The sequence below is a fragment of the Mollisia scopiformis genome (genome assembly GCF_001500285.1).
Source record: "Mollisia scopiformis unplaced genomic scaffold LY89scaffold_13, whole genome shotgun sequence".
In the NCBI taxonomy this organism is placed as follows: domain Eukaryota; kingdom Fungi; phylum Ascomycota; class Leotiomycetes; order Helotiales; family Mollisiaceae; genus Mollisia; species Mollisia scopiformis.
This window is the reverse complement of record NW_017263593.1, coordinates 264,687-281,866: the sequence shown is the minus strand read 5'-3', so window position 1 is coordinate 281,866 and position 17,180 is coordinate 264,687. Positions and strand designations below refer to the sequence as shown.

General features: G+C 48.2%; 6 protein-coding genes across 6 annotated transcripts; 3 read left to right on the top strand and 3 right to left on the bottom strand.

Moving 5' to 3' along the window:
* Nucleotides 1-257: 257 nt before the first annotated feature.
* On the bottom strand, nt 258-3,738 carry LY89DRAFT_646684 (uncharacterized protein). Its single transcript, XM_018211931.1, has 3 exons — nt 3,113-3,738; nt 1,717-3,058; nt 258-1,668 (listed from the first exon to the last, which is right to left on the bottom strand). Exons 1-3 carry the CDS (start codon nt 3,369-3,371, stop codon nt 498-500), a joined length of 2,772 nt encoding a protein of 923 aa, XP_018070570.1. The 5' UTR covers nt 3,372-3,738; the 3' UTR covers nt 258-497.
* A 2,013-nt stretch (nt 3,739-5,751) lies between these two features.
* Nucleotides 5,752-8,334, top strand: LY89DRAFT_718981 (MFS multidrug transporter-like protein). Its single transcript, XM_018218458.1, has 2 exons — nt 5,752-6,589; nt 6,641-8,334. The coding sequence occupies exons 1-2, from the start codon at nt 6,115-6,117 to the stop codon at nt 7,951-7,953; spliced, it is 1,788 nt and encodes a 595-aa protein (XP_018070569.1). The 5' UTR covers nt 5,752-6,114; the 3' UTR covers nt 7,954-8,334.
* Nucleotides 7,710-8,436, top strand: LY89DRAFT_77518 (uncharacterized protein). Its single transcript, XM_018221987.1, has one exon. The coding sequence runs from the start codon at nt 8,004-8,006 to the stop codon at nt 8,400-8,402; it is 399 nt and encodes a 132-aa protein (XP_018070568.1). The 5' UTR covers nt 7,710-8,003; the 3' UTR covers nt 8,403-8,436.
* Nucleotides 8,437-10,141: 1,705 nt separating this feature from the next.
* LY89DRAFT_685247 (nucleic acid-binding protein) lies at nt 10,142-11,575 on the top strand. Its single transcript, XM_018215053.1, has one exon. It carries the CDS (start codon nt 10,243-10,245, stop codon nt 11,494-11,496), a length of 1,254 nt encoding a protein of 417 aa, XP_018070567.1. The 5' UTR covers nt 10,142-10,242; the 3' UTR covers nt 11,497-11,575.
* A 139-nt stretch (nt 11,576-11,714) lies between these two features.
* Nucleotides 11,715-13,529, bottom strand: LY89DRAFT_77465 (uncharacterized protein). Its single transcript, XM_018221972.1, has one exon. It carries the CDS (start codon nt 13,247-13,249, stop codon nt 11,933-11,935), a length of 1,317 nt encoding a protein of 438 aa, XP_018070566.1. The 5' UTR covers nt 13,250-13,529; the 3' UTR covers nt 11,715-11,932.
* Nucleotides 13,530-15,600: 2,071 nt separating this feature from the next.
* On the bottom strand, nt 15,601-16,948 carry LY89DRAFT_685245 (uncharacterized protein). Its single transcript, XM_018215052.1, has 2 exons — nt 16,086-16,948; nt 15,601-15,917 (listed from the first exon to the last, which is right to left on the bottom strand). Exons 1-2 carry the CDS (start codon nt 16,749-16,751, stop codon nt 15,774-15,776), a joined length of 810 nt encoding a protein of 269 aa, XP_018070565.1. The 5' UTR covers nt 16,752-16,948; the 3' UTR covers nt 15,601-15,773.
* Nucleotides 16,949-17,180: the final 232 nt, after the last annotated feature.

Sequence of the window (17,180 nt, the reverse complement as noted above, 5' to 3'; positions counted from 1 at the left end):
TAATGAGTACTGTAGGGTAGGCACGAAAATGGTGTTGAGGTTGGGTGTGTTGAAAGGCGGTTTTGGAGTCTCGAGGGTATTGGTGCTGCGCATGGACAACTATATTGAGCTCTCCTCTCGGGTATTGATAACAAATCTCGTCATCATTTCACACTTTTCCCTCCACGATTGACGTTTGATTATGAAGTGATAGGTATGTTGGAGCATGCTAGGACAGAACTTAGAGCACGAAGGTAATAATCAATGCAAACTCATTTCAGATCTCTTTGTAGCTACAATGGTCAGAATATTATCAATCAAGGACTACTAGATCATAAATGTACGTAGAAATTCTTTTCCCAGCCTCCTTCCCATGACACCTATCCTAGATCGCTTGACCGTCCATCCATACCTATGAGATGCCAACGCCATTTATATACAGCCCAGGGTTCAACTCCATCGTCACAAGTTCAACCATCCTAACACCCGTTGATTAATCATTGCTAATCATAATTCATTCAAGAATACGTCGTCCAATCATCATCAAAAGGGTCAGACGCATTATCCAGATTTCCATTGGGAGGCATATAGAAACCCGACCCCACGCCAGCCATAGGATCAACAATATCCTGCGTCCCGCTCCCGTTGATGCTGTTATTCAACCCGGTATTGCCGCCCCCAGACAAGTCGCTCGTTCCGTTAGACATCCAGTTGTCGAACCCTATGGCCAAGCTAGCTTGGTCTCGAAGCCACCAATCTTGGCTTTCCACCAATGCGTCGACACCGCCGAACAAGGTATTCGGGCTCACTTGTCTAGTTGTGGGTCCAGAGACTTCTGACATGTTTCCAGAGTTGGTGCGAGCTAGGTCGCTGGTGGGTGACATGGTATTGCGGGATATGGAGGCGGAGGAATTGTTGTATAGATGGCTTGAGTAGGGTACGGCGGAGACTAGTGATTCATTCGGGATGGCCATTGATCCAATGCCGTTTGAATTGAATTCGCGGCTGGGCATGGCAGGGCTCATATTATTCTGGATAGAGTTTGGTCTAGAAATAGAAGGAATAGGTGGATTGGCCGCCATTGATCGAGCCTCGGGGTGATAGCTATAAAGGCTCTGTTGGAGCTGATTTTGACTCCGAACACGATTGTGCTGTGGTTGCGGAGGTGGTTGAATTTGTGACTGTACTTGAACTGTGCGAGGTGGTGAAGTCTGCGTGGATGGTGGAGTAGAGACAATGAGCTCTTGCTTCGGTGATGGAACGTCCGCAGTACTAAAGAAACCATATTTGAGATCGGTGCGAGTGAAGACCGTGGCTGCCTCTTCAGGGAGGTCAATCTTCCACTTTCGGGCCAGAACGCTAAGAATACTCAAAGTCCGTCGTGCACAAAGCCAATCTTCTGCGATTTCTTCGAGGTGTTTGACGCCATGGATGATATCTCGTTTCGCCGTCTTCTCGGGAAGGTTAAGCAAATGAATGGTACACGCTGAGTGAACAATATATACGGCGATATTACAGATCTGGCGGAGGCCATAGGTTCGTTTATATAAACGCATAAGCTTCGAAATTGATCCAGCCGCTTGGGTACACAGCTTTCGGGGAGAGACATGGGTTGGAAGAGGCGAGGTCGACGGATTATACCTGAGGAAAGGACGGAAGAGGTGAATATACAAGAGATGAAAGAACATGCTATAGGAACATTAGCATACTTGGTCAAGTATATGGACTGAGACATACTGCATGAGTAAAACATTCGGTAATTGGCCCTCTTTCGGTTCCAATTCCTTTGGTAATTCCTTCCTCCAGGCCTCTAACCTTGTTTGAAGTTCACTGAGCTTCTTGAGCTCTTGTGACCTACCAACAGATCTTTCGACATGTTGAGGATGATAGAAGAATATTAGTAAGTCACTACTGATCTCGCACAGACTCGATATCTGCAATGCCACAGCCCGAGTCCGAGATGCCTGGGAATGTAATTGCCCGATACCGTTGTCGGTATACGGTGACCATATATCGGCATCTTCATCCGGAAAGACGTCGTATTTTGGTACAGTTATGTTTGAGCCGGAAAGTTGTGGCAGACGTCCCAAATAGTTGGACCAACACTTATCAAACAAGAAGCAACCCCAAAACGTTACTCTTCTCGCATCGATTTCTTTCTCATCCAGAGCTTCTCTATTGTTCGTCATGCTAGAGTCCAAGTTCAGGCCCATATCTTGGGCCATTCTGAAAGCCATTCCCGAATAAACCCAACCTTTTGCTTCCCGACCGCAGCCTGCCTCTCGAACAGACATGAGACATAAAGCTTGAACGGTAGCGAGCCTGGGCTTTTCGTATTCATCATTGTCCACAATCAAACGCTTAGCCTCAGCAAAGAAAGCGTCTCCCTTGGTAGTAGGATCGGTCGGATCAGCACATCCTTTGGGGGAATTCGTAAAATGGCACCCAAGAGCCAACATAGCGTTGACTAAAAGGCTGGAGCAGTACATTGTCCGCTTTGGTGTACCATGAGGCTTTCCAAGTAAAAAGTCTCTGTAGAATAGGCTCTTCGATAAGGTAGTAAAGTAAGGATAATGCCATGTGAAGTACATATTGATCAAATGAACAATAACCTCTGTGTCAGAGGTGACCGTCGTCCAACTGGTCAGTGGTTCATCTTGTTGCTGTATGAGTTCGACTCCGGCAAAACCCTCGTCTTCGTCTGTTGGATCCAGATAGATAAGGTTCGAAGTTCCTCCCAGAAAGCGTACCGAGCCATTTTCAAGTCTCAATTCTCCCATCTTGCCAGACAATTCAGTCTCAAAGGTCGGGAGGGTATTAGTGGTATATGCCGTATTATCATCGAAATCGTCGTCGTCGTCGTCCAATCCCTGTTCTTCTCTCAAGATCTTGTCTGCGACATCATCCAAACTCTCACATGTTCGTATCTGCCGCACGAGATTTGGGACATCGTCCTCCGCGGCATTCAATATGGCCTGTACTAAGGTCTGCAGAGTCGAATTTCTTGTCTTCAAGCTATCAATCTTCTCCTTGTAAACGCCTTTCCGTCGATGATCGCTATTCGGATCGTACACGCATTCTGTACAGCCAGAGGTCAGCTTGAAGTACTGAACTCAACAGAACATCTACTCACCGGTTCCATAGACACTTGAGCAGGCCGCGCAACTTGGCATGTTGCCATCGCATTTCGACTTCCTCCGTCTGCATGCGATACACGCAGTACTCACGCATCGCCTCTTGATCGCTGCGGCATCTCTGCTGCTCCTCGACTTTTTCTTGGATGGTGCCCCGCTTCCTGGTCCCCCACTATCATTAACGTTATTCATATTGTAGACTCCCCCAGCGCCGTCGCCTTGCATCATGATCTGATCTCCATCTTTGATGTCCGCCATATGTGGAGTCAAGGCAGATTTGACGTTCGAAGATCTCTGAACCTTCTGTGCTCGCTCACGCCAAACGAGGGGAGGGGTGGAAGATTCCAATGGCTCGGGTCACCCTAAAGTTGGTGTTTCTCCGGGATGTTTCTTGCTGACCGAGCACAGACCGGGTTTATCGCGTCTAGATTAAGGAATCGAGAAGGATGTTGTTGAAAATGCAGGAATTTTTTTCTTCCTCCCTTGACGGCTTTGCAGCAAATTCTGGAGAATCTCCCCGGAGTGATGCAAGTAAGATGGATCAGTGTGTGCTGACAGAGGACAACCCATGCAGCGAGTTCTGGAGCGCAATCTGGTGCTGAAAGAAGCAAATATGCAACACGGCTTTCGTCACTCGACTGGAGGTGGGATCAGCCTAGCGAACTGATAAGGAAGATGCGGCTTGGAGTGTTTTCTAATTCCGCCGTCATCATTGGACCTCGCGATAGGGGCTTCGTTTCTTTTAGTGTTGGCGGGAGGAGTACTTAATAAAGATCTCAGCGAGGAGAAGTTGTCGAATGTTTCTGCACCGTGGTGTAAGTACCGGTATGCTAGACGTGCTGTTGCAAGTCTCTTTTGCAGATCTGTCCAACTTCTGCATTTCTTTGCTTTTGCGACTCTGCTTCACCGTCGTTGAAGCCTCTTCCTGTTGCAGAATGCTTGTCGCGGTCGCGGGATGTCGAGATGACGAGGTACTGCAAGAGACATCAAGCACGACTCAGTTCCTAACGGAGATGCACTGCCCTCGGAAGCATGCACTTTTCTCCATGTTACTGCTCTATTTAGGATCCCATGTTCGAATATTGAATTAAAGGAATATCAGGATCAGTTTGCTAGGGTGTGGATTTTCTTTTTCTCTCCTTATTACACTTGGGCTCGGATTGCCGTCTTGAGACGTTCCTTCTTGTTTCAATACATAGCCATGCTCCCGGGGACGGGTCCTCGAATCTCAAATACAGCAAGGTATGAGAACTTCTTTTTGATTTCTCCTCTGGTGTAAAGGTTTCAGCATCCTACCGAGATGGTTGCAACCTGCACTGAAAAGTTTTTCGCCTTTTTGTTTTCTTCCTTTAAAGTATAGGAGAAGCTATGAGGTCTCAGACTAGCGAGTTCATCGAGGATGGACAGCCACTACTTGTGTCAATAAATAGAGAGCGTGCGATTTTATCAAGCTTGAAAGTCAGGATATACCCTTAAACACTGTGTGACAAGCGTTACGAGTTGCATGAGACTCGATAGCGACGAAATTCTATCTCTCAAACAACAAACATTATTCTCCTGCCTTCACACATTTCGTCTATCTTAAAGCAGTTATGCAACTCGATGATTCAGCCTCTATCTCTAGCTCATCCAAGAACTTCTTGCACATGTAAGTATGTATGTAAAGAAGAGTCTAACCTATTGTACTATATTGCCCTTGTTTCCGCAGACGATAAATTATCTAGATCGCTTGTAAGTTTCTATAAGTGCTTAAACTTGTAAGTCTCGGGGTTCCCCAGATATGGTTCACATCTTCGGAACATTGTAAGTCGTGTAACCGGATCCTATTCGAATCCTACGTTCGCTGAGGGAGGTTGGTTCCATACATGATCTCTCCGGAAGATTACACAATCTTCCCTACTCGTACAAGGCCGAGTCATGGATGAGCATGTTGTGATTTGTAATCTAGAAAGGTTGTCCTGTCCGGTCATGGGTGAACAATGTGTCTATTCTTCATGTCCTCTTGAGACTTGGGAAGTACTTTTTGAAACGCCCATCATTCCTCTTAAAGTTAATACTATCCATTGCTTTGTGACGAAATAACAATTTGAATAGTGATAGCATTCTAGAACAAACCCACCTGCGAACCTCGTTTCACCTGATCAACATTTCTGCATAACATCGCCGCACAGACAAGTAAGTTGGGATAATTAAGCTTTCGGAAGCTCACTGCCGGATCGGTACATCGGTCACTGACACCGGACTTAGAATTAAAGTTGTCTCTAAAGGCCGAAGGAGCTGACACGGTAAATAGGAACTTCCGATGGTGAGGTTGTCAACATTGATTTTGATCTGGGGCCGGGGCCGGAAGGGAGACAAAAACGCCGTACGACGGTTATGTGACTTTGCTTGGTTGAGTTGGGAGAGTTGGAATTGATTTCGGCCAATTTTTATAAACCTTTGAAACCTCTGATTGTGATATAAAAACCGTTTAAATATATGGCGGCTCTTTCTGTCCAGCGAAAAGCGGCTGGGGAAGCGGCATCGTACCGAGGCTGGTGACTTAATTTGAATTTTTTGGTAGACTGCCGTTATAACCGATTGACCGCTCGCCGCAAAACATTTTTCCACTTTCCTCTTTAGCACCGCAACCCTCCAACCATGGACTGCAGTTCTCCCCTGGCTGTGCATTTTCTTAGTTGGAAATGAAAAAAGAGCGTCGTCATTGGCCACACGGCCATCGAAGCGTGGAAGCGCCGATGCTGTTGTTAAGTCCTGCGTAACTCCACTTTTGCTTCTCACTCTCTCTCATGTTGTTTCGTATACGGAACTCCGTTCTGGATTTATAACAGCGCCGCTTCCTCCTCTGTCCCGTTGCCCTTTGACTTTCAATCTTCTACATAAAATAGCTCAAGAAGTCTTTTGCTTTGTTATTCAGAGAGTCTTGCCACTTACACATACGAGAGCTTCGACCCCGCACCAACAACAACAGTTTGGTGCAACAAGTATATCTACAGACAGCATGGCAGATGCAGATGAGAAACCGAGGCCAAACAGGACAAACACATCAGGCGCAGCATCTCGAAGGTCTGGCGCATCGAGAGGAACCTCTCCAGCAGATCTGGAACGAGTCGAGACGGGAACACACTTAGACTTTGACCACTCACATTACGTGGGACACCGCTACACCGATCATGACCACAACGTGGACGCAGCCGCCGAGGACGAGATCAGCGATGAATTAGATCTGACAGAAAAAGAGACAGAGAATTCAACGGACTTAGATGGGGCATCACCAGGAGATATCGTCCCAGAAGTAAGAGATGGAATCGAAGATCAGAGAGATATCGAAGCAGGGCCTGAGTTAGAGAAGAAAAAGACTTCAAGGAGTGCTAGAAGTGCTAGAGATCCGGACTTGGTTACTTGGAGTGGACCAGACGACCCAACCAACCCAAAGAATTGGTCGATGAGACGGAAATGGGCTGCTACTTTAGTTGGTATGTGCAATCCGTTGAACCTGTGATACTTTACTCTAACTTCTCCCTCAGTTTCATCTTTCACTTTCATCTCTCCCGTCTCTTCCTCTATGGTTGCACCCGCTCTCACAGCTTTAGCGAGACAATTCGACATCACAAACGAGGTAGAATTATCTCTCACGCTTTCAATCTTCGTTCTTGCCTACGCAATCGGTCCGCTATTCCTCGGCCCTCTTTCTGAAATCTACGGAAGGGTCATCGTCCTCCAAGCCGCAAATCTTTTCTACCTTTTCTTCAACCTTGGATGCGGTCTAGCACAAACCAAAGGCCAATTAATCGCCTTCCGCTTCTTATCAGGTCTAGGAGGCAGCGCTCCACTAGCAATAGGTGGAGGAGTCCTCAGTGATCTCTTCACTGCCGAACAAAGAGGAAGAGCCATCAGCATCTACTCTCTCGCCCCTCTCCTCGGACCAGCAGTGGGTCCCATCGCAGGGGGTTTCATTGCCGAAAAAACGACCTGGCGCTGGGTCTTCTACGCAACCACCATCGTCGACGGTGCCATCCAAGTCGCCGGCCTCTTCTTCCTCCAAGAAACCTACCCCCCAGTTCTTCTGCATCGCAAAAAACAGAAGCTAATCAAAGAAACCGGCAACGACGCCCTCCACACCGAATACGACCACCCCGACCGCACCATCTGGACGACCCTCAAGATCTCCCTCATCCGCCCCTTTCGCCTCCTCGGCACCCAGATCATTGTCCAGGTCCTCGCCCTCTATATGGCCTACCTTTACGGCTTGATGTATTTGGTCTTGTCGACTTTTCCAAAACTCTGGGAAAACGAGTACCATGAATCCGTCGGCATTGGCGGCCTAAACTACATCTCCCTCGGCGTGGGCTTCTTCATCGGAACCCAAGTCACGGCTCCTTGTCAAGACATGATCTACCGCGCCCTAAAAGCTCGCAATAACGGCGTCGGCAGACCCGAATTCAGAGTCCCGCTCATGATCCCTGGCGCCATCCTCGTCCCGATCGGCCTGTTCATATACGGCTGGAGCGCACAGGCGCATACCCACTGGATCGTGCCGAATATCGGGGCCGCGATCTTCGCGGGCGGGACCATCATCGGGTTTCAGTGCATCCAGACGTATATCGTGGATTCGTACACCCGGTATGCGGCGAGTGCTGTCGGTGCTGCTACCGTGTTGCGGAGTTTGGCTGGGTTCGGGTTCCCGCTTTTCGCGCCGTATATGTATGCCAAGCTGCATTACGGGTGGGGAAATAGTTTGTTGGCGTTTATTGCGATTGGGTTGGGTTGGCCAGCACCGATTCTGTTGTGGAAGTTTGGGGAGACGTTGAGGAAGAGGAGTACGTTTGCTGCGGGGTAGGGAGGAGGCGAGGTGTGTTTGCTTTGTTGCATTGCATTGCGTGGGATGGGATGGGAGATTGGTTTGAAGAATACCTTGTTTATGCGAAGATGATTTTGTACAAAAAAATACTTAAACTTCTTACTCATACCTTACTCGCTTCAAAACGGGTCACAAGTGAAGTCACTCACTCCTCACTCACTCTCTATTTATTTCTCACTCACTCTTTACTTATTTTTTACTTATTCCTCATTCACTCTTTACTCACTCCTCAATCACTCTTTACTTATTCCTTACTCACTCCTCTATTACTCGCACTCCGCTATCTTTTAAGTAATATTAAAAGCAATCAATACTTTGCTAGTAGTAAAGTGAGCAATAGTAAAGGAGGCAATAGTGAGGTCGGCAATAGTGAGGTCGGCAATAGTGAGGTCGGCAATAGTGAAGTGGTAGTAGTGAGCTCGAGGTGAGCAAACAATAAGAAGATATTTAATAATAAATAAGCTAAGAATTAAGTAAAGTAAGTTGATATGTTTGATAACAAATAATTATTTCTTGCTAAGCAAATCACACTTTTTTGCGAGACAAATTACACTTTTTCACGGATTTCCAGACAAATCCTTGTTTTTACCCATTTGTATTTAGGGTCAGCCGTAAGTTGAGCTAATTAAGTAGCTGTGTAAGATAGTGGTATGTTGCTTAGCTAGAAGTATGCCTGGGTATTCCTGAAAATTGCAAACGGACTTCAATCGCGCATTGCAACATGCAGCAAAACTTCAGCTTCAACTTCAACTTCAACAAATTTTGAAAGTGAACTATCGAAAAGATAAAATATTGAATATACCACTATTCGTTGCGATATGCAACAAAGCTTGACCATTGTTCACGTGGACAGACTTGGTGTGTCCAGGTACTGTACTGGGCATTTAAGCAAGTCGAAGTTCCGAAGCTGTGAGGGAATGGAGGTAGCTTTGGAAACAGTTAGTGATAAGTCACGTACTTGTCAACTAAGAAAAAGACAGCAATCTAGAAGAAAGGAATGCCTGGTAAGCTTCCATTTCGCTCTTTTTTCCCTCCTCTTTTTTTCGGCTCTGATGCGGCGTGTAGAGGCAAGTACTGTACATCACGAGAATGCACAGCATGACCACAGCGCGTTCGGGACATCATTTCAGAAGTTTCTGCTTGATTGCATCTTCAGAACTTAGTCCTTGCAACCACGTTTGCATTCATGTGCTTGCCTTGCTATGAGCACAACTCATTCCAATATTCGTGGTCAAATCCTGTGCTAAGAGTATCGACTCTTCGAAGGACTTGTCCAGTCTGCAGCCTTACACCTAAGCCACACAGCCTTGAACGTCCTTTTCATTCATACAAATGTCTTCTACTGGAGATACCAGCATTAAGCTCGCCACGTGAATGGGTTCCGCAGGGAGCTTAGCACTCAAATAGTTCTTTACTATTGAGCTTGACTTGTATCGGCGGGTCTTGTGAGCAATAAAATACAATATATGCTCTCCGTCTTGCATCTACAGTTCTCATACTGAATTACCAACATTCTCAACAGCTGTTTTGAACAAGAAAATTCTCTAATCCATCTGCTGATATGAACCCACGTTGTCCTCGCCAAATTTGCCTCATGATCCAAACAAAAGTCTCACAAAGCGGTCCAATAAGCCTACCTCAGATCATCTTCGGAGTTATCTGGATCTCTTCGGGCAATGTCTTGCTTGAAACAGATATAGAGCATGCGGTTGAGCTTGATTTTGAGGCGAAATGTGACATGAAAGATACTGCAAAACACAAGCTGGGAGAGAGAAAATTCGACGCTATATCAAAGTCTCGTATAAGTGAACTCTAAAATACTCAATAACAAATCCGATGCAATTGATAAAAGAATTGACTTGACTTCAAGAAATTGGATGAAACTTCATCGAATGTCTTGTCCTTTTCAACACATCTTGACTTCGAGAATCATCTTACAAACTTCAAAGCACATCGTTATAGATCTATCCTAAATTCTCATTTGATATTGGCAAGCACGAAGTGAAGAAAAGAGATTCAGGGGGAGATAAACTTGACTGGTTTCTAAAAAGCACGTTAGTAGTCCAGCTCCACGTGACACCTAAAACTACCTAAGCCCAACCTGGAAAAAAAATATCCTCCACGAAAAGTGAGTCAACAAACAACCCCACCAACAGCTACCAACAACCTCAATTGAGCTCTCCAAAGACCTCAACCCCAACCGTCAAGCTGTTCCCAGCACGTCTCCTCTCCCGCGCCATCAGGCTGACCCCCTCACTCCACAAAACTATGTCGTCCCTCACCACGCAAACCTACACACCCACCGAAGAAGCCGAAATCAACCAATGGCTCACCACCTCTGACCGTCTCAAAATCTCCTCCGCAGACCAAAAACCCCTCCTCGACACCCTCAACACGCACCTCGCGTCCCGAACCACGCTCCTCGGCACCAAGCCCTCCAAAGCAGACATCGCCCTCTACCACTCCCTCGCGCCCCAAGTCGCGGCCTGGAGCCCCGCGCAGAAGACCGGTGAGCTGGGACACCCGCACATCGTGCGCCATCTGGACTTCATCCAAAACTCACCCGTTTTCGGCCTCGATGTCTCCGAGGGGGAGAAGCTCAAGGTTGATCCGGAGGAGATCCTGTACGTGGAGCCGCCTGTTGACGCCAAGGCTGAGAAAGAGCGGTTGAAGAAGGAGAAAGCTGCTGCTGCTGCCGCTAGTGCTTCAGGAGGAGAACCAGCGTTGGCGGACCGCACGAATAAGAAAGATAAGAGCGTTGTGGAGAAGGTTGCTGAGAAGGTAGCTGGGGCTAAAGATACTGTCGTTGCAGCTGTAGCAGGCGAGGGCGCCGAGAAAGGCGAGCAGAAGCAGAAGAAAGAGAAGAAGGAGAAAGCTCCCAAGCCTCAAAAGGCCCCTCCTGCTGTGACGCCGCTGTCGCCTTGTCTGATTGATCTCCGGGTTGGACATATCCTGAAGGCCATCAAGCACCCGGAAGCGGACTCACTGTACGTGTCTACGATTGCGATGGGAGATAAGGCTGGGACGGAAGACACGTCTGAGTACGAGGGCCAGGTTGTTCGGACCGTTTGTTCGGGGTTGAATGGACTTGTTCCGTTGGAGGAGATGCAGGGACGGAAGGTGGTTGTGGTGTGCAATTTGAAGCCGGTCAAGATGCGCGGTATCAAGTCTTGCGCTATGGTTTTGGCTGCTTCGCCTAGACTTAAGGAGGGAGAGGAGGATCATCATGGTGGACCGGTTGAGCTTGTTACGCCGCCTGCTGAAGCTAAGGCTGGTGAGAGGGTGTTCTTTGAGGGATGGAAGGGGGAGCCAGAAGGGGTTCTGAATCCGAAAAAACGTGTTTGGGATACAATTCAGCCAGGATTCACAGTTACTGAGGATTTGGCGGCTGCTTTTGATGCTGGTGTTGTTAAGGAGCTTAGCAAGGAAGGAGAGTCGGCAAAGACTGGTGTTGGCAAGCTTGTTACTGAGGCTGGTGGTGTTTGCAAAGTCAAGAGCTTGACCAATGCAATCATCAGATAGATTCGACAATAACTAGATGCATAGACATAGAGCAAAAAGTGCTTTGCAGACTAGAATCACATACTAGCGTTTTGCTCGATTCGAACTGTTCAGATGCTTTCATGTTCCCTTTATACATCGACTCTACGCTTTTCCTATCCTGATAATACTAGCGAGCGTCATTCAATATCCCACCATATGATCCAAATATTCCCATGCACAAAACCTGCCGCTATGCCCTTTTCCCTAATCAGATGTCAAGATGCGTGGAGAAGTATATCCCAAAACATTCATAACGCCTAGTGCAATGCATATCCAAAAGTCCTCCTGCTGAAGGCAGCGGCTCCGACCAAAATCCAGATGGTTTGCTCGCTCGCTGAAAGTGCATGACATAGTATCAAAATATAAAGATGGACAAGAATTAGATCATTACCAGAAGGTAATAAATGACAGGGACTCAACGGCCGATGTCTCTCGACCGCTTGAAGACCAACTTTGGGGGTTCAAGGCCGTCCACTCCTTCATCGTCAACCTCCATATCATCGACTTCGAGATCCTTGAAAGATCCAAGTTCCCGTCGTACAAGAGGGGTCTTTAGCTGTCTTTCCTCCGTTGCTTTAGCCGCCTTCGGAGTCGGGTTCTCCGCTTCTGCCTTGTTGAGCTTCTCGATCTCCTTCTCAGCTGTCTCCTTTACCTCTGCCAATTTCCTCTTTATATTCGCAATCTCGGTGCCGCACTCGCCATCTCGAAGGAATTGGTGAGCCGCATGCTCACACTGGCCTTGACACCATTCGAGCCCTTTATCCAATTCATCGAAGATATCGGGCGCATCTCCCCCGGCTCTTCGATATCCCCGCAGAAGTCCAACGCTCAATGTACTTCCGTGGGTATCTTTGTTCGCTGCAGCATCTCTCGAAGGACCCATCTGTCTCGTCGAAACGAATTTCAGTTTTGGCATCGCCATATCCGCGCTGTCTGAATCTCCCGCCGCTATTCCCCCAGGTTCCAAGCTCTGGCCTTGCTTGCTAACGGAAACATTCTTCTGGGCTGCAACAAGCCCTTTCTTATTCGCAACCAGATTGTCACCAACATTCTCCTCCTCCTCATCGTCGTCGTCATCATCCCCTACTTCCATTTCTGCAGCTCTTTTCATCTCTGCCATTTTCGTTGCCATTTTCCCCTTCCGCATCGCATTCCTGCTTCCACTTACAAACTTGACCAGTTCCTCGAATGCAGTCTGCACCGCGCTGTCATAGTATACAATGATCATAGATCTCGTCCGGTATTTCGGCGCAACGGACGACTCGTTCGACGCAAGTGATTCGGTCTTTCTCTTTCGCAGCACATTACCACCTGGTCGTTGCAGAGGGGTCGGTTGGGAGGATTGTCGCATTAATCCGCCAGGAGACGAATGCGGATTGGAGCTTGCTTTTGGAGGGGTCTTGGTCCTGCCCGCAGTGCCGGCCGACCGAGGATTCGACGTGAATCCATTGTGATTTGACTTCGGCGAATCGAAGGGATTGAGCTGGATATCGTCCGGATTCTCGGGGTCGTGGGACAGGAACGGGTTCTCGTGTCCATCTTTGGGTCGCAGAGATTCCGTAGAACCTTTGTTCTTCAGCGAGCGTGTTGGGGGACGCTCGGTGTCGGTCAATCGAGCCAATTCGATTTGTCGCAGAGCAATCTGCCCGTTAAGTTGGTCGAGTCGGTTGTTCCACTCCGGGACGGAGGTACACAGTGTGTCGAGAGCTTCCAGGATGGAAAAATTTGCCATTGCGAAAATAGCCCAAAGGTTAAAAGAATGATTAGGATGAAAGTACGAGTAAACGGTTTGTGATGCACGACGCACACAAAGAAGCTCGGACTGGGTGGAAAGGGCAGGACATCGAGAAGTTATCGAGTACCGGGGAGGGTCGTGAGACTTAGAAGATCGTCATCGTAGATGTTCGAGGGAGGGACGATAAAGTAGCAAGCCAGTCCGGCAATCGTGGAGCCGTGCTCTAGCTCTGGCGGGATTGGCGTAGTCTTTGTAGATCTACAGCAGAACTAGCTAGTTGAAGATCAGAATTTCGACAACACGAACAATAACAAAAAAAGTTGTATGGGACTGTGCCCGTGACGGCTTGAGCAATAAGTACCGGAAGGCGTGTCCGCGATCCCCATGCAGCCTTGATGTAGGGCCCGGTCCTTTTGAGACTGGCAACACGAACGTTTCTGCTTAGCTGAGTTCGGACAGCATCTCATTCTGTCAGGCTTGCTCTGCAAGGATGGGCATTTCCGATATTAGGGCAAGCGTCGAGTATGGAAGTGGCATATAACAGATCTTAAGACTTTTAAAGGCTGCAGTTGAAACAATCTTCGGCAGCGAAAGGAAAGGGAAAGCTCGGCCACAGTTTTGTCATGACACGTGCGAAACTCTGAAGCACATCATCCTGATTGGGGTGTTCGTACATCTGCTTCTTCAGTAATGATTCTGCAACGGACGATGCTGCACGGAAGATCAAGATCTCGCAATTAGGGTAAAATGTTCGGCCTGCGGACCCTAGCCAGAAACACCCTGCACAGCTTTGCACTGCGGCACACATCGTGTAATATCAAATTCAACGTTTGTGCTACGGAAGACTGCAAATTGATAGGTGATTTTACGAACTCGTTCCCAAGCGGCTAACGAGAATCTCGGTTGGCTTGCTCTTGAGGAATGTGGTACAGTATTGGTACATTATCGAATGTTGGAGACACGACAAACCTCAACCAGACAGTCGGAAAAGCTATTCGTACTCGGATGGACTGTAGTACATATCTGCGGCGTGGAGTAATTGTGTGCTAGCGCTCAAAGTGGTTGAGTGTTGTAGCCCGGTTAGTTGTTAGTTCCGTCGGCGTGAGATGCCATGCCATGCCCTTGCCTGCGCAAGCATTGCCTATTGGCAAGCCGTCGCACATCACCAAGTCGGACTTCCACTTGCCTGCATTTTGAAAACTATCCGGTCCTCATCCGAGAATTGTGGTTATTCGTGCCTCTATCTGCCGTGCCGCTGAAGCGCCTTCAGACCATACTTTCTTACCACCCTTATCGACTTTCACTTGCCGTTACAGTACTGGCAGGACTCAAATCGAAAAGCCACGCAAGCATCTGACCCCATGCAGAACCAATCCAATCCAAGCATCTCAATCCTCAGGCTTGCAGAGATATTCATCTCTGGTGTCAATAATCTTCAGCACGGAATAGGACAAGACAGGACAATGCAGTAAGCGCATGCTGCAAGAGGTTTCAACCCGGTACTGTACCTGACGTAGCAATTCCTCTCCCCCACGAATCTCTAAAACAATGTTACAGTACATTTGAGTCAACGGCTGTCAGCCTCCCCGGCAAGCCTCATCATGCACATGCGGCACGGCCCACAGAAAAACACAGAACACCACATGGCCAGATCTGCTTCCACTTTCGACCATATTTGATATCGTTCCTTGCCAGAGCTTACGCGCCCTCCAACACCTTTCCTTGAACTCGAGAAACTTGGGAATGTGATCTTCTGACATGACTTCAATGTCTGGGGTTGCGTCGGGAAGAATCTAAATGGCTCCCCAGATGTTGGATCGAGCGCTAGGAATCTGCATTTCCTCGGACTCGCGAGCGTGTTCATCATACCTTGCAGTGGTGCAACGAACATCCATTGGCGGACATGGCCCGAAAGTAGCAGCCGGCTGTAAAACGTGATACGACGACGACGGCCTTGTCGCCGAGCGCAATCAAAAAGGTTTGTGGATAGCATATGCAAAGCAACACGGCGTGCAGACAGCAGCGTCAACAGAATCAACTCCCGATACTAGTTGCCTCATGCACTTTTGACATCGTAAGGCTCAGAAGCTTTACTCCACACGGGGAAGGACTGCAGAGAGACCCGGGTCTGACCGCACCGAGATGAAGTCGCGCCATAAGAAGTTTCGAGAAGCAAACCATCCCGGACAGTGAGAAGAATGTGGATATAAACGACATGGGGAAGAAGAAATGGTGGGTGGCACAGATGGATTGCGATCCTTGCTACAACGTGCTATCAAGCCATAAAACGATTATGCTTGAACCTTGCAGTCAGGGTCTCAAGAATGATGGCCAAGATCGGTTAAAGTGCCTTGCAACAAGTTTAAATAAAGAATCATGAAGAAAAATGTTGCTCACGGTCAGTCAGCCCATGCTCCGAACAAAGAGGTGACCTGGTTTGCAGTTGGGAAGGTTATCGTTGACCTGCATTCTCATAATCTAGCCGACCATTTGAAGCGCTATCTTCAAGCAGTCAGCAAACTCAAGGCCAGAGTTCCTCAACCTTCCATTCCCCAACTACTTTGCCTCGCTGCCCGCTGTGGCCGCCAGAAGGCCCGACATACGTGCATTGCCATCTTCGGGCCTCATCTGGGACGGACAAATCGACAGCTTCGACTACATCCGGCTGGGCACCGAGTTAGCCGTACGAACCCCAGTTGTACGAATGAAAATACGAATATTGTAATAACAAATAACACAATCGGAGAGTTGAATATGCCGAAGTTGTGAGGATCAGGTCACACAAGCTCGTGAGACTGAACAGAAGAGAAGAATAGTAGACCCGAGAACTTACCCTGATGATGACCACCCTAAAACTCTTCCTTGCAACTTCATCGTGCAAATCGTCAACCTTTTGTCCCAAGCCGAGGGACTTGTCAGCTGGTGGGATCGAAACTGGAGATCCAGGCACTGGATTTCTGAAGCTGCCCCTCATTCCTGGACTTAGATTTCCAAAGTGGGCTGTGAGCTCCTTTCCCCAACTCCAACCCTCCTTTCCCTCTTCCTTCACCACCCTCATCCGCTCGCCAATCTTGCTCTTCACGGTTCTCGTCCCGCTAGATTCCTCACCAGACCCTTCAATATCTTCTCCAACCACGTAGGCCTCTCCTTTAAACCTCCATTGAGTCATGACCTCCTTTGCCCAGAAGACGGCCTCAACAGGTCCCCCACCACCACTCCCCTGACTCTGTCCTACATCCCCATGACCAGATGAGCTAGCAAAGATCTCTGGGACCTTCGCCATTCTCACGTCCGTAGTCAGGGTCAACAAATCGCTCTCGTAGACACGCTCGTTCTGCGGTGCATCATTGTGCTTATTCTCTGGCAACTCTGCCCACATGCCTCTGAAGATACAGGTTCGTGCTCGAGGAACGTAAGGAACAGGCGAGTCCTTGTTCTCGGCTGGATGCAGAGAAGTGAAGACAAATTCTGGAGAATCCATCTTCTCGAGATGAGACATGAATAGGGGGCGCCATGGAGCAACTCCAACGCTGGATGGCGTGGTAGAATTCGTCGACATGGTGCGAGCGATTCGCAAGAGACGGGAACTGGCTTTGGAAGCTATGATGAAATATGAGAAATGAAGGTGCGTCTTATGAGGGCGAAGAGGATTTTGTTGAAGACAAGAAATGAGAAGAAAGATTTCGAGGTTGAGAGCTTCGACTTGGATGACGTTTACAAAATGAGGCAAGGCTAGGTAAGTAGCCTCGCCCCACTGCACCTCAGCCCCTTATCCTCCATTCTTAAGGTTTCAGCCTCACTCGAAGAATTTCTACCATCCCCAAAAAAATTTGTATTGTCTATTTGTTGTATATCTTCCTTTCTCTCCCACTCAGAAATCAAGCCTTCGGATGATTACATCCGGCAAGATCGCCTGATCACCAACCCC

What these genes read in the sequence shown, in the direction of transcription:
- LY89DRAFT_718981 (XM_018218458.1), top strand. Translation starts at nt 6,115, where the DNA reads ATGGCAGATGCAGATGAGAAACCGAGGCCAAACAGGACAAACACATCA. An exon ending in ATGGGCTGCTACTTTAGTTG is followed by an intron (nt 6,590 to 6,640) that starts GTATGTGCAATC and finishes CTTCTCCCTCAG; the next exon opens with TTTCATCTTTCACTTTCATC.
- LY89DRAFT_685245 (XM_018215052.1), bottom strand. Translation starts at nt 16,751, where the DNA reads ATGTCTCATCTCGAGAAGATGGATTCTCCAGAATTTGTCTTCACTTCT. An exon ending in TTAGGGTGGTCATCATCAGG is followed by an intron (nt 15,918 to 16,085) that starts GTAAGTTCTCGG and finishes CTCGGTGCCCAG; the next exon opens with CCGGATGTAGTCGAAGCTGT.
- LY89DRAFT_646684 (XM_018211931.1), bottom strand. Translation starts at nt 3,371, where the DNA reads ATGGCGGACATCAAAGATGGAGATCAGATCATGATGCAAGGCGACGGC. An exon ending in CTCAAGTGTCTATGGAACCG is followed by an intron (nt 3,059 to 3,112) that starts GTGAGTAGATGT and finishes CTGGCTGTACAG; the next exon opens with AATGCGTGTACGATCCGAAT. An exon ending in CCGAATGTTTTACTCATGCA is followed by an intron (nt 1,669 to 1,716) that starts GTATGTCTCAGT and finishes ATGTTCCTATAG; the next exon opens with CATGTTCTTTCATCTCTTGT.
- LY89DRAFT_77518 (XM_018221987.1), top strand. Translation starts at nt 8,004, where the DNA reads ATGGGAGATTGGTTTGAAGAATACCTTGTTTATGCGAAGATGATTTTG.
- LY89DRAFT_685247 (XM_018215053.1), top strand. Translation starts at nt 10,243, where the DNA reads ATGTCGTCCCTCACCACGCAAACCTACACACCCACCGAAGAAGCCGAA.
- LY89DRAFT_77465 (XM_018221972.1), bottom strand. Translation starts at nt 13,249, where the DNA reads ATGGCAAATTTTTCCATCCTGGAAGCTCTCGACACACTGTGTACCTCC.